General features: G+C 44.5%; 1 protein-coding gene across 1 annotated transcript in view; it reads left to right on the forward strand.

Moving 5' to 3' along the window:
- The window catches only part of RHEX (regulator of hemoglobinization and erythroid cell expansion), an 89,691-nt gene extending 72,551 nt beyond the window's left edge, over positions 1-17,140 (forward strand). Inside the window, exon 6 of the mRNA XM_069238576.1 lies at positions 14,203-17,140. Coding sequence (XP_069094677.1) covers positions 14,203-14,406 — 204 coding nt within the window. The 3' untranslated portion in view covers positions 14,407-17,140. The remainder of the gene's footprint in view (positions 1-14,202) is intronic.
- Positions 17,141-22,411: the final 5,271 nt, after the last annotated feature.

Raw genomic sequence — 22,411 nt, forward strand, 5'->3', positions numbered from 1 at the left:
GTTGGATACATATACGGTCAAACAACTAAGAGGGTTCTGCAGGGCAATGAGGGTACCCACCCAGGGGGCCTCCAAAAAGGAGGACTTTCAAGTGGTGCTGAGGGCCTGGGCAGAAGCCCATTTAGAAGAAGATGATGAGGAAGAGGAGCCAGAAAATGGCCCCTCAGAGGATTTGTTGCTATCTGTGGATGATGTTACCACTGCAATTGTGCCCTCTTCCAGACAAGGGAGCAGTGTCTCTGTGCAAAGCCTGACCGCAGAGGAAAGGAGAGAGGAAAGGGAGTTCCAATTGCAAATGACAAAACTGAAAATTGAGGCTCAACAGGAGGAAAGAAGGGCTGAGAGAGAAGCCAAGCAAGCTGAGGCTGAAAGAGCAGCCAAACAGATTGAAGCTGATAGAGCAGCCAAACAAATTGAAGCTGAAAGAGAAGCCAAACAAGCTGAAGCTGAATGGGAAGCCAAACAAGCTGAAGCTGAAAGAGCAGCCAAACAGGTGGAAGCTGAGAGAGCTTTGGCTGAAAAGAAACTATTGTTGGTAATGAACTGAGTCTCAAGGAGCTGGAGATCAAGGTGAGACAGTCTGAATCCAGCAATAATGGTGGCAGCATACAGACAGGACCTGCTGGAGAAAAGAAGGTTTGTATACCCAAAAATGTGGTGCCCAGTTTTGTGGTGGGAGATGACATAGAGAAATGGTTAGCTGCTTATGAAGTTGCACTAAGGGCTCATGAGGTTCCTGAAGGGCAATGGGGGGTAGCTATGTGGGGTTATGTGGCGCCATTGGGGAGGGACACACTTCTCACATTGGATCAACCTGATCAAAACACATGCCCACTTCAGAAAGTCACTTTACTTGCCAAGTTTGGGCTGACCCCTGATGGATACCGTCAGAGGTTCAGGGACAGCACCAAACAAACCACACAAACATGGGTAGATTTCTTTGACTTTTCCAGTAAGGCACTGAATGGATGGGTGTGGGGCAACAAAGTAGATAATTATAAAGGGCTATATGACTTGATTCTGAGAGAGCATATACTCAATGTTACCTATACAGAGTTGCGCCAGCACTTGGTAGATAGTAAGCTGACTGATCCCAGGAAGCTTGCTGAGGAGGCGGACCTCTGGGTTAGCACCAGAGTGTCCAAAAAGGTACCTGGGGGGACACCCACAAAGGTGGTCAGGGTTCCCAACAGAAGAAAGAGGGGGGAGATAAACTTACAGATAAGGAACTCTCAAAAGGCCCCCAAAAGAATTCCCAGGGAGGGGGTGGCAACCATTCCTTTTCCAGATTTGGGAAAAAGCCAGGGACTTATGACAAATCAGGGAGATCCAACCCCAAATGTTTAGAGTGCTACCAATATGGTCACTATAAAGGCGACACCCAGTGCTCCAAGAGGGTACCGTCCACTACTGGACAGACACCTGGGTTGACTAGTGTAGCGCTCGGGGGGGAGATGGACCCAGATAGCTTTGGGGAACAGGTAGAGATTTCCCTAGTGTCCCTGGGAGAAGGAGAAATGGTGCCCAAAGCCCACATGCCCCAAAATACTTCCAAGTACAGGCAGTGGGTCACCATTGATGGGCAGAAGGTGGAGGCTCTGCGTGACACAGGAGCCAGTATGACTACTATCAAGAGTCAGCTGGTGTCAACAGAGCAGATAGTCCCTAATACATTCCACCAGGTCATAGTCGCTGACAATCGTGAGAGTCACCTACCGGTGGTTCTGGTTCCCTTTGAGTGGGGGGGGGGTCTCTGGTACTCTGAAAGTAGCTGTGAGTCCTGCCATGCCTGTAGATTGTCTGTTAGGCAATGATCTTGAGCATACTGCTTGGAAAGAAGTAGAGCTCAGATCTCACCTGGAGATGTTAGGGTTACTTGAGTGGGTATGCAGGCCACACGGTAGATAGCTGACCGAGAGGGAAGTCCAGGGCATCTGGAGCCTGGAACAATGGCCCAGAGAACTGCAGAGAGGAGGGGCACGGGGCGCGGGAAACCGGTCCCAGAAGTTCCTGCAGTGGTTGACAGGGATCCTGAGGAAGAGGCTCCCGAGCCAACTATGGAAGACATTGCCACCCTAGGTGACCTACCTGAGCTTGCTGGCTGGCAAGTGGAGGGTGGACCCACCAGGGAGGAATTTTGCAAGGCGCAGAAAGAATGTCCCACTCTAGAGGGTCTGAGGAAGCAAGCCTCAGACCAGGCAGCAGGTGAAGCCTCTGGCGATCACCACCTATATTGGGAGAATGATCTCCTCTACAGTGAGCCTAAGGCTCCGGCCATGGGGTCAGCGCGTGCGCTGGTGGTCCCCCAGTGTTACTGAACCTTCCTACTGGGTCTGGCTCACGACATTCCCTTGGCAGGACATTTGGGGCAAGGCAAGACCTTTGACAGGCTTGTCACCCACTTTTATTGGCCCAGAATGAGGACAAACTCAGATAAGTTCTGTAGATCTTGACCTACCTGCCAGGCCAGTGGTAAAGCAGGGAAAAGGGTTAAAACCCCCCTGATTCCACTTCCTGTCGTTGGCACCCCCTTTGAAAGGGTGGGCATCGACATTGTTGGTCCCTTGGACCCCAAAACTGCCCTAGGCAACAGGTTCATCCTGGTTTTGGTGGACCTTGCCACCCGTTACCCAGAGGCAATCCCTCTGAGGACCGTAACTGCACAGGTGGTGGCCAGAACTCTAATGGGGATATTTACCCGTGTGGGATTCCCAAAGGAGATAGTGTCTGACCGAGGCACTAACTTCATGTCTGCATACATGAAGTCTCTGTGGGATGCGTGTGGTGTAACCAACAAGTTCACCACACCCTATCACCCCCAATCTAATGGTCTTGTGGAGAGATTCAACAAGACCTTGAAAGGCATGATTGGTGGCCACCCTGAGGCCATGAGGCGTAAGTGGGACGTCCTCTTACCATGCCTTCTCTTTGCTTACAGAGAGGTCCCCCAGAGGGGGGTGTGGTTCAGTCCCTTTGAGCTTCTCTATGGGTACCCTGTTAGGGGACCCTTAAGCATTGTCAAGGAGGGGTTGGAGAAAGCTCCAAAGACGCCCCCTCAGGATGTGGTCAGCTACATGTTGGCCCTCCGCAACCAGATGACCCGCTTCTGGTAAGAGGCCCAAAGTAACCTTGAGGCCAGTCAAGAGGTCATGAAACGCTGGTATGACCAGAAGGCCACCCTGGTAGAGTTTCAACCTGGAGACAAAGTGTGGGTAATGGAGCCAGTAGAGCCTAGAGCTCTGCAGGACCGCTGGTCTGGCCCATTTGAAGTAAAGGAGCGGAAATGGGAGGCCACTTACCTAGTGGACCTCCAAACCCCTAGGAACCCCCTAAGGGTGCTCCATGTCAACCGACTAAAGGCTCATTTTGAGAGGTTTGAGGTCAGCATGCTTCTGGTCACAGATGAAGGAATGGAAGACGAGAGTGAACCTCTCCCCGACCTCCTCTCTGCCCAAGAAGGTGATGGGTCGGTAAAAGGGGTCATTCTCTCTGACTCACTGACTCTAAACCAGAAAGGAGACTGCTATGAGCTGTTGGAGCAGTTCTCCCCCCTGTTCTCCCTTACTCCTGGACTGACCCACCTCTGTGTTCATGACATTGACACCGGTGACAGTGTCCCTGTGAAGAACAAAATTTACAGATTATCGGATAAGGTGAAAGCCAGCATCAAGGAGGAGGTCTCCAAGATGTTAGCTTTAGGGGTTATCGAGAAATCCAGTAGTCCTTGGGCCAGCCCAGTGGTGTTGGTCCCTAAGGCTACTGCCCCAGGTGCGAAACCAGAACTCCGGTTCTGTGTGGACTGCCGGGGTCTCAACTCAGTCACACGGACTGATGCTCACCCCATCCCGAGCTGATGAGCTTGTTGACAGGCTGGGCACTGCCAAGTTCCTGAGTACGTTTGATCTTACTTCAGGGTACTGGCAGATCGCCATGACTGAGGGGGCTAAAGAGAGATCCGCATTTTCAACCCCTGATGGCCATTACCAGTTCCGGGTGATGCCATTTGGATTGAAAAATGCCCCCGCTACATTCCAACGGTTGGTTAACGGGGTCTTAGCTGGCAAGGATGCCTTCTGTGCAGCCTACCTGGATGACATAGCTGTCTACAGTTCCAGCTGAGAGGAACACCTGCTCCACCTCAAGGAGGTGCTTCAGGCCCTGCAACAGGCAGGCCTGACCATCAAGGCTAGTAAGTGCCAGATTGGGCAGGGTTCTGTGGTGTACTTGGGACACCTAGTGGGTGGTAGCAAGGTGCAGCCACTCCAGGCAAAGATTGAAACAATCAAGGCCTAGCAACCACCTAGAACTCAGACTGAGGTGAGAGCCTTTTTAGGCCTCACAGGATACTACCGCAGATTTGTCAATGGCTATGGTACCATTGTGTCACCCTTGACAGAACTCACTTCCAAGAAACAACCTAGGTTGGTGAATTGGACAGAGGCTTGTCAGAAAGCCTTTGACTCCCTGAAGGAAGCCATGTGCACGGCCCCCGTGCTCAAGGCCCCTAACTACTCCCAGGAATTTATCGTGCAGACAGACACTTCAGAGCATGGCATAGGGGTGGTCCTAGCACAGCTAAATGAGGAGGGCCTAGACCAATCGGTAGTCTTTATTAGCAGAAGGCTATCACCACGGGAACAGAGGTGGAGTGCTATTGAGAGAAGCTTTTGCTGTGGTCTGGGCACTGAAGAAGCTAAGACCCTACCTGTTTGGGACTCACTTCTGGGTTCAGACAGACCACAGGCCCCTCAGATGGCTCATGCAGATGAGGGGTGAGAATCCAAAACTCTTGAGGTGGTCCATTTCCCTACAGGGGATGGACTTTACGGTGGAACATCGCTCAGGTGTTGACCACGCTAACGCTGATGGTCTCGCCAGATACTTCCGCCTTAGCGATGAGTGCTCCCAGGAGGTCGGGTAGCTCTCCCCACTTTCAGCTGGGGGGGACACATGTTAGACCTGACAGCCTTAGGCTGGTCACCCCTAACTTTTTGCCTGCCTCCCTCCCCTTTTTGGACACTGTTTTTGCTGGCTTTTAGACTCTGCGCACTTTACCACTGCTAACCAGTGCTAAAGTGCATATGCTCTCTCCCTTAAAACATGGTAACCTTGATTCATACCTGATTGGACTATTTAATTTACTTATAAGTCCCTAGTAATGTGCACTCTATGTGCCTAGGGCCTGTAGATCAAATGCTACTAGTGGGCCTGCAGCACTGGTTGTGCCACCCACTTAAGTAGCCCCTTTTCCTTGTCTCAGGCCTGCCATTGCCAGGCCTGTGTGTGCAGTTTCACTGTCACCTCGACTTGGCATTTAAAATTACTTGCCAAGCCTAAACCTCCCCTTTCTCCACATATATGTTACCTCTAATGTGTGTCCTAGGTAACCCCTAGAGCAGGGTGCTGTGTGGGTGAAAGGCAGGACATGTACCTGTGTAGTTTACATGTCCTGGTAGTGTAAAACTCCTAAATTTGTTTTTGCACTACTGTGAGGCCTGCTCCCTTCATAGGCTAACATTGGGGCTGCCCTCATACAGTATTGAAGTGGTAGCTGCTGATCTGAAAGGAGTAGGAAGGTCATATTTAGTATGGCCAGAATGGTAATACAAAATCCTGCTGACTGGTGAAGTTGGATTTAATATTACTGTTCTAGAAATGCCACTTTTAGAAAGTGAGCATTTCTTTGCACTTAAATCTTTCTGTGCCTTACAATCCACGTCTGGCTGGGCTTAGTTGACAGCTCCTTGTGCATTCACTCAGACACACCCCAAACACAGGGTACTCAGCCTCACTTGCATACATCTGCATTTTGAATGGGTCTTCCTGGGCTGGGAGGGTGGAGGGCCTGCTCTCACACAAAGGACTGCCACACCCCCTACTGGGACCCTGGCAGACAGGATTGAACTGAAAGGGGACCTGGTGCACTTCTTAGCCACTCTTTGAAGTCTCCCCCACTTCAAAGGCACATTTGGGTATAAAACAGGGCCTCTGCCCTACCTCATCAGACACTTACTGGAGAAGAAACCTGAACCAGAAACTACATCCTGCCAAGAAGAACTGCCTGGCTGCTCAAAGGACTCACCTGTCTGCTTTCTACAAAGGACTGCTGCCTTGCTGTTGGCCTGCTACCTTGCTGAACTCTTGTCTGGCTGTGAAAGCGCTCTCCAAGGGCTTGGATAGAGCTTGCCTCCTGTTCCCTGAAGTCTCAGGACCAAAAAGACTTCTCTTTTTCACTTGGACGCTCCGTGTGCTGAAATTTTCGACGCACAGCTTGTTCCGCGGCGAGAAAAACGCCGCACACCGACGCTGATCGATGCAACGCCTTCGGGACGACCGGAAATTTGACGCACGGTCTCGCAAGGACAACCCCGCCCGACTTCCAGAGGAGAAATCGACACGACGCCTGCCGTGAGATCGAATCTTCGACGCGCAGCCGGAAAACAAGCAGGAAAATCCACGCACAGACCCGGGACATCTGGTAATCCCCGCGATCCACAGAAAGAGACTGTCCGCGTGCCGGAAAACGACACACGATTTGCCCGCGTGAAAAATAACGACGCAAGTCCGTGTGTGCTGGGGAGAAATTGACGCACACACCATTTTTCAACGTATCTCTTCTTCTGTGGCCCTCTGAGAAGATTTTCCACTCCAAACCAGGTACTTTGTGCTTGAAAGAGACTTTGTTTGCTTTTTAAAGACTTAAGACACTTTGGGGGTCATTCTGACCCTGGCGGCCGGTGGCCGCCAGGGCCACCGACCACGGGAGCACCGCCAACAGGCTGGCGGTGCTCCCACGAGCATTCTGACCGCGGCGGTTCAGCCGCGGTCAGAAGCGGAAAGTCGGCGGTCTCCCGCCGACTTCCCGCTGCTCGGGGGAATCCTCCATGGCTGCGGAGCGCGCTCCGCAGCCATGGGGATTCTGACACCCCCTACCGCCATCCTGTTCCTGGCGGGTCTCCCGCCAGGAACAGGATGGCGGTAGGGGGTGCCGCGGGGCCCCTGGGGGCCCCTGCAGTGCCCATGCCAATGGCATGGGCACTGCAGGGGCCCCCGTAAGAGGGCCCCACTGTGTATTTCAGTGTCTGCAATGCAGACACTGAAATACGCGACAGGTGCAAACTGCACCCGTCGCACCCCTGCAACTACGCCGGCTCAATTCTGAGCCGGCGTCCTCGTTGCAGGGGCATTTCCTCTGGGCCGGCGGGCGCTCTTTTGGAGAGCGCCCGCCGGCCCAGAGGAAATGTCTGAATGGCCGCCGCGGTCTTTTGACCGCGGTGCGGTCATTTGGCGGCTCCCTCCAGGCGGGCGGCTCCCGCCGCCCGCCGGGCTCAGAATGAGCCCCTTTATATCACTTTTCAGTGATATCTCTACAAATTTACATTGCAACTTTATTCGTTTTGACCTGCAATTATTCTGATAAATATTATATATTTTTCTAAACACTGTGTGGTGTATTTTTGTGGTGCTATATGGTGATATTGTATGATTTATTGCACAAATACTTTACACATTGCCTTCTAAGTTAAGCCTGACTGCTCGTGCCAGGCTACCAGAGGGTGCGCACAGGCTAATTTTGGATTGTGTGTGACTTACCCTGGCTAGAGTGAGGGTTCTTGCTTGGACAGAGGGCAACCTGACTGCCAACCAAAAACCCCATTTCTAACACATGACTAAAAGTTGATTGACCCCACAGTAAGATGGTATAGGATGTCTGATATCTGTTGGGATCTTTTCACACCAGTCTCAAACAAATTCTAGAACATTTAGGACATCTTATGTCCATCTTGTTCAGTGGTTCAATAAGCTAACAGCAGAGATCTATCAGAAACGTGCAAATCACGATTTCAAATTATTAGGGACAGAGGCTTGCATGCCAAGTGATGAGTTGGCTAGTGCTTTAAAGTGGCATTGCCATGTGTAAAGGTTTGGGTGAATAGTACTATCAATAAAAGTCCTGTAAATATAGCCAATAAAGATATCAATTATTTTAGGATCAATAAATAGATGTCTTTTGCTGTGCAGTTGTGCCAAAGGTCTGCAGAATTGACAATAGTTTACAGGGCTTTAAGGAACATATGCTTTATCGTGCAGATACAATATAGACTGCATATTATGTCAAGTCTTGTAGTTGTCCTATGATATATACAACTATCCCACATATTTTTCCTATGACAAACATTTTTTGTGGGTCAGAATATGTGTCCTATTGTGTTATGAACATGGACAGTGGTCTACTGATGGGCTTTGTCCTACACATAGTCCAAGATTCTGTAGATTCAGTGTGTGTATGGATTTATGAACATGATTTTTTTATAGCGCAAGCCTAGCTGAAAGACTGTAGAGTGTTGTTCATGGTCACAGATAAAGGTTGTTTATGCATAGTGGATTTGGAAACACTTGAAGGACCTGACTGCATAATACCAACAAGAGAGTGTACAGGTGTTTTAGACATGTGAGATGGTTGTAATGGCAGAGTAATAAATCCTAGGTTATGTTATACAGTTTTAATATGGGCCTGCAAATGTACCATGTTGTGTTGTGTAACTGCTCAGAGATTAGTAGGTCTATTGCGTGAATCAGCTGCTGGCCTTTAATTAGACTATACTATGAAGCATCCAGTGTTTTCACAGGTGAGACAGAGCTCTGTGCTCTGTGTACACTGAAGACCTGCAGACCATATCTGTTCTTCAAACGTTTGCTAGATTTCTTCTGCTTTGTGCGATGCGCCATTCTACGCAGATGAAGTCTTTGCACGTTATACTGTACTACACCATGCTGCAAGACTATGTCCTTGAGGGTGTATTGTGTTTAAAATCTGTGCAGCTGTGCTACTAATTATATGCTGCTGGTGGTGTATTAGGATGAAGTTATAGCAGCATTATGGTAAAGAGTTTTGCAAGTTGGTATAGCTAGAGGTAGTTTCCTCAAAATGCCTGGCTCGTGCTAATATGCACAACAGTGTTATTTAGCACCACTTTACACTAGTAAAAGTGTTCTATTTTTGAGACAGTCTTCTACAAAATAGCATCCAGTAACAACGTGTAATAGGGTGCTAAATAGCACCTCAGTACGTAAATTCATGCAGCAAAATATTTGTGCTTTGGCCTGGACAATATTTCACAGCAACAGACAATGCTGCACCTTAGATCTGTATTCATTGTGCTGTCAGGGCTGTAAAGTTCTACTTTTGTGCCATGTAGCTTTAGAGACATTGTTAAGAGGGTAAAGGATCACATAGCAAGAACGAGTCCACAATGTAGATGCTCCAATTGTTTAGTCCTCAGTTAAAATACTACAAGTACCACGCCCATTTCATGAATGCCGTTAAAGTTATTTCGCCTCTATTTATGCCCTCAGGACATTCTCTTGCTCATACGCACATAATTCATTTGATAATAATCAAACCCCCAGGAGTTCAAATAGCAACATGTAATGTGTTATATATACAACTCCCAACAGTTCGAACAACAACATATGTATCACAACTTCCCCCCAAAAATTAAAACAATAAAACTCACAATGAAAAATAGTTCTGGCATGTAATCACTAAATTGGTACATAAAAAAAACATTATTATCACTATCTCTACTTCCCGCTTCATCTTTCACTTGCCCCCCTTCTTCCTCTATTTTCCCTTAAATAGGGAAACATGATTGAGGTTCCACACCATTCCACTACTACATGCACAGTATCCCTAAACACTTCCACAACTTTCACTAGATTTGACCAGCACACTGATTGCATGCTTACTGGTGTGTTTTTCTGGAGATAAACATATTCACCCACTTTGACATTCACTTTACTGCAAATGCCTTTACTCATATCCATCTCAACTTTCATTTTGTGCTTATAGTCCTCTACCACCCTCCTTATTGTTTTTAAATCTACTTCAATATCACGGCTCATCTTGTTCTTCAACCACCATGGTACAAAACAAGTTCTTGGTATACACCCTCTCAACAATTCAAATGGGCTAATGTCAGTCACAGAATTGGAAGTGGATCTATAGTCAAAGAGTATTGCTTGCAATGCCGTCCTCCAACTTAACCCTTCCTTAACAGATAATTGAATACCCTCTTTTAGTACTCTGTTAAATCTCTCCACTTGGCCACTGGATTCTGGATGTGATACAGAGATCCTCCTATGAATGATACCACATCTAGACAAACAATTGTGAGTATAGTTGCTGGTAAATTGCAGGCCATTGTCTGAAACAATTTCTTGTGGTATTTTCTCTCTGAAAAACAATTCATCCAAGAATTCTACAATAACCTCTGATGTAACCTCCTTAACCATTCTGACACCTGACTTCAATAACCTCCGATGTAACCTCCTTAACCATTCTTACTTCTGCCCACTTTGAGAAGTAATCTATGAGAACTCTCCTAAATGCCTTGTGCTTAGGTAAAACTGCAATGATGTCTATGCCCAATTTCATCCAAGGTCCTGCAGGAAATTCAATTGGGCACAAATCAGTAATGAGGACATCACTAAATGTACATTCACTGCACGATCTTACCTGTTGACCAACCATTACACCAGTTTCAGGCCACCAAATGTTATCTTTGATAAGCCTCCTCGTATTAGATATTCCCAAATGATCTTCATGTGCACAATCAATGAATTTCTTCCTGAGACCAAAAGGAGGAATGAAGGTATCACCTTTCATAATTATTAAATTTTCTACACCTAACTCCTCATGTACCTTGAAGAACCCTTTCAACTCTCCTGGAACCTTACGTTCCTCAGGCCATTTATTTACCAAAAATTCAGTGAGTAACTTCACATTTGAGTTTTTCCTCATGTCATCACCCCATTCAGATTCAAGAATGACAGTATTGTCTATAACTGTTAAATTCACATCACCAACTGTAAATACTACCTTGTGTTCGTCATCCAATTTATCAACCGGATTCTCAACTGACAATGGTAATCTTGACAGGCAATCTGCATGAATATTTTGTCCCCTGGAACATATTCAGTTCTTTAGTGAAACACTTGTAATCTTGGCACCAATCTGACCAATCTAGCAGTTATTTTCCTCCCTTTTCTCTCTGCATGAGGACTGCTCTTAGACCACAATTCCTTGCATCCACAGCTATTATACATTAGTTTCCCACAACACATGGTTTTAGACACGGTGCATTGCTTATTAATTCTTTCAACTCACTGAACGCACCTGTCCTTGCTTCATTCAACTCAAATATTGCATTCTTCTTTAACAATTCCCTAACGGTTCGACCTTCTCAGCGTAGTTTTGGATGAACTTCTCATAAAACACAGTTAATCTTTAAAAAAGTGATCAGCTGCTCTTTGGTGTGCGGTATAGGCATTTTCAAAATATCTTTCACATTACTACACTTCGGCTTGATAACTGACCCACTTGTGAGAGGTCCCAAATACTCTACTTCATGTTTTAAAAATATACATTTGTTCATTTTCAAGGTTAGTCCTTTATCTGAAAATGCCTGCAGGACTCTATCCAGGATTTTATCATGTTCTTCAATGTTGCACCCATATACTAAAATATCATATTGAAGGCAATTGCCCTAGGTATTCCCTCCAGCATTTTTTCATTAAATGCTGGAAAACAGAGACAGAGCTGGCTAGACCAAAAGGCAACCTAAAATAATGGAATAATCCTTCTGGTGTAATGAATGATGTTAGCATTTTTGATTAATCTTCAAGCTTGATCTGGTGGAATGAACTTGCTAAATCTAGGGGATTAAAAGCATTGGTACCCACTAGGGTTGAAATCAATTCATGTATATTTGGCAAGAGATGGACGTCCACCCAAGCGGTATGATTGCATAAGTCAATGCAAAGCTGCAATTCCCCAGATGCTTTCATTGACACAACAATGGGGGACATTGAAGGTCATGATTCGACAGGCTCAATTATACCTTTTTCACATAAATCCTTTAGTATCATTTTAAGTTTTTCCCTAAAAGCAAATGGTACATTTCTGACCTTATGTCTTACAGGTATCACATCACTCTTCAATACTGTACAATGTCTAAAACATTTATATTCATCTACATTTTCACTGACAACCCCATTATATTTTTTCTAATTGCAACGTAAACTCATTCACGCATGTTTACTGCCCTTCCATTCATCAACTATATCGACAACTGAATTCAATTTAGGATAAAGTCTAATGCCCACTTCAAGTTGATGAGGCCATCCCAATAATGAGTGCCCCTTTCATGCTATATACCCTTTTCCTCTAGTACCATGACCCCAAAAAATCCACCCTTCCGCAAAAATATCCTGCCAAATGAATTTCATGTCCTGTATATCCCCCAGGGCAACATCATTTAGCAGAAAACATTTATTAGGCCATAATTCATCCATCACTTCTTGCTCAATAATAGTTTACCAAGAACAGGAATCAAATAGAACATACATTTGTTTACCATCAATATCAACATTGTAGGACTGAAACTCTTTTGTCTGATCCTCCACTTACATTCACCACACTATTTGGATCTTGCTTCACTTCCTCAATTTCGTCTGGTCCTCACATAGATTTACACCTTTTTTTTCCATACACTGGATCTACACACACACTACTGAAATGCCTTTTTATTGCATGTAGAGCATACGTTAACTATGGCTTAGCAAACTTTAAAATTACCTAAATACAATGGATTCCCTCATCTACAGGATGCTATTGATGGTTTCCTGCCCTGTACCTTTTTAATATTGTTTTTTTTTTATTTTTCATTAGGTTTCGTAACAACATGAATTTCACCACTGGATGAGCCCCTTATCTCTTGTACAGTGTTTTATGAATGCTGTATTGCTTTGGCAATCTCAATGTGCACATTAAGTGACAGATCAGCACTAGCCCATAACCTCTCCTAGACTTTCTTACTATCGGTTTTCATCAGGATCTGATCTCTAAACACCTGCTCATAATTAATGTTCTCAAAATCACAGGTTGAAACAAGTGACAGTAACTTTGAAACATGTTCTCATAAACGTTAATTCGCATTTTGTTTCCTGGAATAAAATCAAAATCTCATCATGACCACATTTGTTTTTTCCCATGCCTTAAGAACATTTGTTTTGAAGCATATTGATAAACATTCAAGTCACCAACACTAAGTAAGACCAATAGATGTGTGTACTCCTTCAACCCAAAACCAACTACACAGTGCTTTAATAGAGACAAATTTGTTTCAGGCAGGGGTGGCTCCTCCGTTAGGGCAGAGGAGCGTTGCACCTTCACCAGCAGCGGCAGCTGCAAAACCTTTACAAGAAAACGACGATAAGCTGTGTTGTAAATGGGCGGGCCACAGGGGGACGAGCAGTGTGCACTCCTCCTCAGTGTGCATGTATGTTTGGCCAGCCATCTCAGGCCAGCCAAACACACATGTGCAGTAGGCTCCCTCCAGCCCAGCAACCTAGTTGCTGGGCTGGAGAGAGCATGCACAGGCTCCCAGCCAATTTTACCACTGCTCTGAGCAGCATCAGGATTGGCCGCAGGGCAGGCTGGAAGACTACGCCTGCAGCAGAGAAGCAGATGGAGGGGTGTGGCGGCGGCGATGGAGATAAGTGTTTATTTTTTTAAATATTAATTTAATTTTTATTCCAACCCTACCGCGCGCACCACAGCCAAGTTTCAGGTTCACAATTATCACCTTCCAAAACTTCTATATAAGCAAGAAACATTGTTTCTCAAGTTTCCCGATCCATGGGAGGCTCCCCAGGTGCTGGCCAAAACACAGAGGGTGGCACAATGCTCAAGTCAATAATGCTTAATTATATATATAATAGCAAAACTTTCCACTAATTGTAATAGGGTATATGCAGCTAGTAGGAAGTTAAAGAACAATTTAGAATATAATACAAATGTGGTCACTGTTTCATTCTTACTTAGGTGTGCGTATCACCGTGAACATGGCAAGTAAATTAACTAATAATCATTTGGGTGTGCAGATCTCCGTTAATGCGCCCATCACTTCTACTTAGATGTTTGCATCATCATGAACGCACAAATAAAAGTAAATAGCAATCACTTGAGTTTGCGCATCACCATCAAGGCGCTAGTCAAATTGGAAGTGTTCCACTGGCAACTGTTCAAATAACATATGTAACAGACATGATGTTGTATTGCCACTGACCTACAGCATACACAGCAATCACCTGTGGTCTGAAAGGTTTAAATCAATTTGGTTTTCTTCTTTCCTTCAGAAACCGAAGACAAAACCAGACGTCACTTACACCAGCCTAGTCTTTCCAGGCAAAGGTCAAGGTGCAGACGGCATGCACAAAAAAAAGAAATTCCCAGATTACATCAACCTGGATCCGGAAAAAGCAAAGCTTCAACCCAGAACCATTTTACGTCCTGAAAGAGCCGAATCTACAGACTACGCCCAAGTTTCTCAGCACGTCTAGCGTCTGCAATGCTTTATTTGTAAAAGAAAGAGTACTGGTGCCCGAATTTCTGCTAAAAAGCCGGCAGCTGGCGCTATTTCATGTCAGTGCACCAAATACCAAGGCTGTGTAGTCTGGAATGCACCTCATGTCTATTTAATTCGCTGCCAGTCACTCCCTGCCCATTTATCTTACTTCTGCAGGTTAAAATACCATGGCAAGTTTGTTAAACGAAGGATGCTTGTTAACTTTTTTTAATTATATTTTTTTCCATACAGTGCATACTCCTGCTATTTGTAAGGGATGTATATAACAAGTATTACTATTAGCCAAATGAATGGTATGCAATTTACTAACCTTAGAAGACTGTAAGACTGAGCTGGGCCTTGTTGAGATTTGGAATGATAACTTCAGACCTAGGGAAAGTCATATTATCAAAGTAACAAATAAGACATCTTTTGATCACATATTTAATTTGCTTTTATTTTATTAAATCAGGATCTCTCTACTAAGCAGGTGTATTTATAACACAAGGTGAGATGTATGTTTTTCAGTCTTCACCCAGCTTCTCTGACCTTCATCTCTGACATATTATTCAAAGATTCTGGCACAGTCATGTTCAGCAGTACAAGGCTATGGTAAGAACGTTTCCGTCAAGGACAAATCGCAACAGATCTTTTAACTGCCTTTAGTTTAAGATGTGTGATGGGCCACACTGAGTTTTAAACTTAAAAGCCATTAGATCTGCCATCTCTTACAGTTAAATCTTGCGTAATTTTCATTTGTTTTCTTGTAACATGAAGAGTCGAAGATTACTGCCCGGTCATCCCAGTGATAACTGCTACCCATCCATTATCAGAGCACACAGCGCGGTTCCACCTATCTATCTTGGACATAAATGCTAATCCATTCCCTCCCTCGAGAACTGACTGACTCTGACAACTAGTTTGCTGTTATGAATCCAGCGAATCCTAAATGGAAACTGGCAAGACGACTATGCGTTTTTTATTGGTTTTATCAAAGCTTATTCATGGGAACAAAGGGCATTAAACGGCTGTCCCTGAGCTCACTATAGGTCTGGGCATCGCATATTTGGAAGCGGGGTGCCAGAAGCCCATATCTCTTAAAAGAGGCCTGAGATAGCCCCTCTATGCTGAGCAGAGCCATTTCCAACTAGTACTGTCCTGGAGTGGTGGGCGGGAGTTACATTTTGGACAGTAGAATGGATTGTCCCTTTTGCCCATTTCATTCATTGGTCACGTAGTATGTTTTGACATTCACAATCAGATTCCAAGTTTTGCTTAGGGGTTTCTGTTGACTTAGGTCAGAGGAGAGAAGCGATATTCAGACTTGTTTTCAAAACGCACGCTACTTTTGCCACTTGTAATATGGGTAAGCCAGTTTCAGTTATGAGAAGACTTGACAGGCCTATTGATTTCATTTGTTATGAAAAATAAAGCATCAATTTATGTCCTTATTTTTTACCATTGATGCTAGCATTTTTATTAGCAGCAATAAAAGCAATTTGCTTATACCAAGATTTTTAGTTCAAAGCATTTAATTAAACTTATTTTCAATAACATTTGAGATAGATAGATAGATAGATAGATAGATAGATAGATAGATAGATAGATAGATAGATAGATAGATAGATAGATATCTGCAAATGTGCAGAGTTTAATATGCTACTCATTTTTATTATTGAGTGTGAGCAGGGGCCAGCCATGAATTATAAGAGGCAAAGGCCTGAGTGAGTCATGAGACCCCCACCCCCAACCGACTAATGGTTATAGGGTCTCTCACATCTGCCTGCATGGTTTATGTCATGGCATCTTTCCTATGTATAAAAAGATACCAAGCAAAAAGCAATGTGTTTAATTTCTTCATCAAGGCTAAGCCCCACTGAAGACTTGTCTTGGGTATTAGGAGAGTTGGTCCCCAGTGTAATGTAATTGTTACATGTAATCCGTGAGTTAGTAAACATTTTTTTTTTCTGATGCAATTTCAGCTGTAGAGTTTTAATTAAGTCGAATTTGACATCTGCATGGTAGTAATAAATGAGCAAATGTGTTTTTATGAGTACAGTTGCTCTGAATAGCGCGTTTGAAGTAAGGTGGCCTAACACTGGAAAAGAACAAACAATCATACCTTGGTGTTGTGCTAACGATGAATATCAATGCAAGGGCCCTTATTTTCTCTACACATAATCTCCTCCTTCAGATGACCACGGGACGCTGAACTTCAGGGGCCTTTTTATCCCAATGAGCATCACTAGAAAATTTCTGAATGCCCGGGTCTTGCACCTGTGAATGGCAGTTTTTTAGAAGATGTCTTTCTGGCCATTGGTCATAAATAACTTATTGGAACCTCTCTTCAGCTACTTTTCTCTTCAGTTTTATCATTTTGCCTCTTCTGCTGTTTTATGCCTCTATCACATTGCACTTTCCCAGTAGCATTTGCCACAAAGCTCTAATTTCAAGCCATGTCTTTAGAGCCACTGAATGTTTTGTCCCCCAAGTTACTCTCAAGTGGTGTGAGCAACGCAGAGGAAGGTGAATGTACCTGGCCACACCTTCCATGGGACAAATTGTTTAAGATGGATCCATCAGATAAAGAATGTTAAGCATCCAGTACTCAAGGGCTTTCCACTTACAAAGCACTGTATAAACAATATTAAACCATTATGTTGTGCCTAACTTCTTATCTATGTGTGGATATTCCACCACAGAATAAAGCCAGTCTCCTTTACATGGCATTGTGTTGTATACTTGTTGATTTGAGGGATTAAGCAAGTCTCCCTTCTTGTGTGTAGGTCAGTGGATCAAGTCTCATGTTGCTTCAGCGATTCTGATGGCTTGCACCAGGGAGTCAACCCAAGCTCTTCGTGTAGCCAGTCTTTTTTACAGTCAGAGAGTGACCAAGCAGATTCATTTACTGACTTTTCTGTGTCAATAGCTGCTAAAATGTTCATCATGATGAAGATGTAGCATTCCTGAGCATTGCAACGTATCAATGATACACTCTACTTGCCTTCTATAGTCTTTATGTTAAATGCTTCCTGCGTTGGCTTGCAAGTTCTGATGCTCCTTCGTGGATTGGTTATTATCAAATGCATAATGTACGGCCTTTGGGATAAGTGCAGCAGCACTTTAAACAAGAAGGTGCCTCTGTATGTAACATAGATAGTGGAGCTCTTCCCTTTTTATGTATGCTCATAGGAAGAAATCATCTGCAAGAAACATGCCAATTCCGGAAGGTGAGAGCACAGAAAGAAGAAAAACATCACACCCTGCAGTGCCTACATCAACTTCCCTAAACTTCTTATCACCTAAGAACACCAATAAATGTCCGGATGATTGAAAGGTCCTGACAATGTGACACGGTACTTGGGAGAATATGCCTTGGCCATACATTCTACTGTTAGGCACTAGCAAACAATGACAACCAAGTTCCCCTGCTCAGTGGATGGTGTTATGTATTTTTTTGTGTCACTTGCCAGAGTACAAGTTACTTCAGGCCATTGGAACAACCAGAACTGGGCTTTATAGTTATTTTCCAGAGCTATTTTGTCCACCAAAATGAATCTGATAGGCTGATTGAATTTGTTTCCTCGGATGGGGCATCTATGACCTGAACCAGTTTCTGATCAGGCTGATGTATACATTTTAGAGGCATTGGCATTATGTGGCACAATGCTTCTGAAATTGAATACTTGATGCTTGGTGCATAAGTCATTTAGCTTCATAACCTTTCACTGTATCCCACAGAGGCAAGGCAGTCCTGATGACTCATCCTACCATTGTCTCAGGGTATTGTCAGAGTTCCATCTCAGGGTTCCTCAGCTAAGGAGATATTAAACAGTCTGTTGTCAATTCCACTTTACACATTTATCTTGATAAAACTAGGGACTTGTTTTGAAATAATCAACTATTCATGAACTTTATAGGCAGAGACGCCTGCCGAGTGGCCCCCAAGGACAACATAGCTATGTGGCTAATATCATGCATTCCCCTTTGCTACAATCTGCACGAAGCTCATCCCTAGTGTGATGTCTGGGTGCACTCCGCCAGCAGTAAAGCAGCAGATATGGCATTCTCCTGGCATTTGCCTTTCAGAGATATATGATGAGATGAGAGGCTGGCAGGATCAGTGCAGAGATCAGTACCCAAAGTTTACTTCAAACCACCTTGGTTCAGAAGGGGATGAATATTTTCACATGCTCTACATCACCATATTGCCAGACGCTGTGCTCAGACAGATTCTGTGCATCCTTGATATTATTTTGGAGCTTCCGTGCGCAAGGTGACCCAGAGGGTACTTCTAAGAGCTGTGCAGAGCGTGAAGGGCAGCAGAGAGACTCTAGACGTCTGTGTGGAGCACAGAATGGCAAACCCGGACTTCATAATCAATGGATACCTGGAGCTCTTAGGGGAAAAGGACCTCAATTATATCAACAGCTCTTTCCGAAATTCCGATTTGAGGCATATATATCAAAGAAAGCATTTAGTTCCCTGATTTTTCATGCTTTCTTCACCCCTTACTACTAGGACTACTATACTGTTTTTGGGTTAGGTTTTTATTCCTAGCAGATTGGCTTTTTTCTCTTGTGGTATCTTCTCTTGGCGTAATCTAGTTCTTTTCTCGTTCCCATTGGCAGGAGCCACTATAAGAGAAAAACATTGAAAGCAACCACAGAATTTTACAAGCTAAGAAAGGTGTGTCTTCTCTCTTCCCTTTCTTGGAAGCAGCATTAAAAAGGCTGCATTCCAAGGCACAAACATTTTCGTGGGTTCTTAAAGTTCTGTTACTGTGGAAACATCCTTGTTATGGCCAGTCATTAAAAGGAACTGCACATAGTCCAAGCCTCTGTGTCTTTAATAAAATCTTGAGTTTATATTCACTTTAAGCTGGGAAAATTGCAATTCCCTTAGAAGTGTGTTTACTCCTTTGTCAATGTTTCTTTCCATCTGTGACTCTATTGGGGACACTTGGCACCTTTCCTGTATATTATGCTGCGCAATGTGGCGCGAGACTACTGGGAGGAGTCACCCTTTCCTTGGGCTGTGTAGACAGCATCCAGTACTTGACAATGGGCTATGCTAAATGTATTATATCAAACGTGAGGTTTCTGCTCAAAATGATTCATTATTCATCCTCATTATTCATCCAACAAGTTCTGTTGACCTGTTTGACTGGCTCTAAGCTCCACAAAGCTCCTTCCTCTTACTTTCTCATTAGCAATTGCCTGAGAATCTGTCAAGGTCCAGAATGGAAAAGAGACAGTACATAAGAGTAGGATAAAGGTATTCTTCTGAACACCCACCAGCCCCCCTCTCCTAGTTGAGCATGGAACTGGCGACATGCCGAAACGCATCAGCACACCTTATCTTAATCGTAACTCAATATTCCATATAGTTGGCAATACATAGCAATATTTGTCTTTTAAAAATGTATGTCTGCTCCTAATAGCAATACAGATCTGCAAGCTTCTATCTGGCAATTGCAGACAAAGTTTACCTGTCTGAAGATCGGCCGCATACCCTGCACCTCCACAGCAGTGTTCCAAGGCTTCTAAACTACTAAAAAAACAGAACAGGCCCAGTGAAAAGGAGTCTCACAGAAAAAGGTTTCTATTCCTTTGTGACTTTTTACTTCTTGTGCTATTTTTATTACTTTACATCAAGCATTTCCCTGTAGTCTCTGTTTCTGCCGGCTAGAAAGTGTGACTCATGAAACTGATCGCGGTTGCTTTAAGAAGACGCTTACATCCAGCAATTCGGAGTGTGGTGCCCTGCCAGATAACAGTATACTAAGTCAAATCCTCTCCTCTGTTAGTTCAAGGTTAGCACATAAATGAGGACACAAACCGAAGAAGCTCTGGAGCACCTAGTCCTGAGGTCGCCTAGACTCTGGAGAATGAGTCGGGCTAGAGCCTAATAAACAATGAACTGATAGAGGCCTGATCTATTTCAGAGTAAATCCAGTTTATTATGATTTAACAATACAGGTTGCTTTCACGAATGCCCCACATGCTGTCTCTGCCATGAATATATTCAATACAGGGCTATTCAGTACTAGGGGCATTCAAGCTGTTGCATCGGAGTGATATGATCTGAAAAGGAAACCTCTCACAATAGCTGGGGAAAGTTCGGGATATGAAGGATGCTGCCTTATAACAGGAAAAGTGAGCGATGACGGAGGTAATGGGCCTGTATCCGATTGCTCCTAAATGTCTGCTGTCTCAGAGTTTTTCAACTTGTTGCAACAAATAGTGCTTTTCGTTGCTTCTCATATGTGGAAAGGCAGGAGTTGTTCCAGAGGGAGATAACACCGACACTGTCGAGTTCAGGAATAGGGACAATTTAGTGCAAGAGGCTAGGTTGTAGCAGTCTCTGCTAATCGAGTAATTGACCAGATGATAATTTAAGTAAAAAGGAAAATCTTAATTGGGCTTCTAGCTTTGATTCTACTGTAGATTGTGTAAGAGCTCCATACTTTCAATACTGATAAGGCACCTTAAGGAAAACTGTGGATTTACCTTTGGCCACTGCTGTCAAAAGCTGATTGTCTCTCATGTCCAGGTCTTTCTCTGAGACCTGTGCTCCATAGCCAACACATCAAACTTTATTCCTAGAAAACGCAGAGGCAAACCACTTGCCATTTGTTCTGATGGAGGTGACTTTTTTGTGACATAAGCTGCAGACACAAATCATGATCTTATTCACCTCATTACTTCTACAAATCACCTATTTTCTTGCTCCAAACTCCTCCTCAAGTGAAAGCAAGCATGTCCCCTAAAATTCCAGTAGGGATTTCTTATATTTATGTAGGTGAACAGTGGAATAGACCATTGTGTGTGCCCTTTGTAGTGTACATTAGTTTAAATCAAAAATCCCAAATCCAGTTCTTGTTATCTGTGGACATCTGTGTCATTCTTATCGTTGCCATTATCTCCCTCTATAATAAAACTTCCCCAAACTCCATTCCAAGTTGTCTCTGCATCAAAAATGACCCCAATTACTTTTATTATGTCCACGTTGAGTGACTTTACTCTCTTCTGCCCATTTTTCTTCCAATCCCTTGCCTCTAAAGTAACCTCCTGACGTTTTCCCATTACCCCAGCCGCCTCTCCCCCTTTTTAGCCCCAGTGCTCTACAAGTGTGCCTGGTGCACAATCCCCCGTCAGAAGCGCTCTCATTTTCCAACATGATTTACCAATGTCCCTTCCCTTCAATCATTGCTAGCTGGCAAGCATCTTTGGTGCTAAGGCCCCTACTCTTTGGCCATCTGTGGCTGTGCATCTCCTGACTACGTCTTGCTTGCCTTTCTTCTCACTTCGTATGAAGCTCATGTCCTCCCTGTATTCAGAGAAACTAAGGGCCAGATGTAGGAAGGAAGCAATTTGCGAGTTGCAAATTGCGAGTCCTTCCGACTCGCAATTTGCAACTCGCAAATTGCTATGCAGTACGGTGTCTCAGACACCGACTGCAACTCGCTATGGGGTCGCAATGACCCACCTCATGAATATTCATGAGGTGGGTCGCAAATTGCGGCCCCATAGCGAGTATAGGCACTCGCTAACATGGAGGCCTGCTGTAGTCAGCAGGCCTCCATGTTAGCGACCTGCTTTTCAATAAAGCAGTTTTTTTTTTTTTTTAAATGTAGCCCGTTTTCCCTAAGGGAAAACGAGCTGCATTTCAAAAAATCCGAAACCTTTTGTTTCGTTTTTTTCAGGGCAGGGAGTGGTCCCTTGGACCACTCCCTGCCCTGAAAAAATATTTTGGGGTCCATTCACAAAGGGGAAGGGGTCCCATGGGGACCCCTTCCCGTTTGCGAATGGGTTACCATCCACTTCAAGCGGATGGTAACTGCGACTCCATTTGCGACCGCATAAGCGGTCACAAATGGAATTGCATACCATTGCGAATCGCAAATAGGAAGGGAACACCCCTTCCTATTTGCGATTCGGAAATGCATTTTGCGAGTCGGTAACGACTCGCAAAATGCATTTCTGCATAGGAAACAC

The sequence above is a fragment of the Pleurodeles waltl genome, chromosome 6, assembly GCF_031143425.1.
Source record: "Pleurodeles waltl isolate 20211129_DDA chromosome 6, aPleWal1.hap1.20221129, whole genome shotgun sequence".
NCBI lineage: Eukaryota > Metazoa > Chordata > Amphibia > Caudata > Salamandridae > Pleurodeles > Pleurodeles waltl.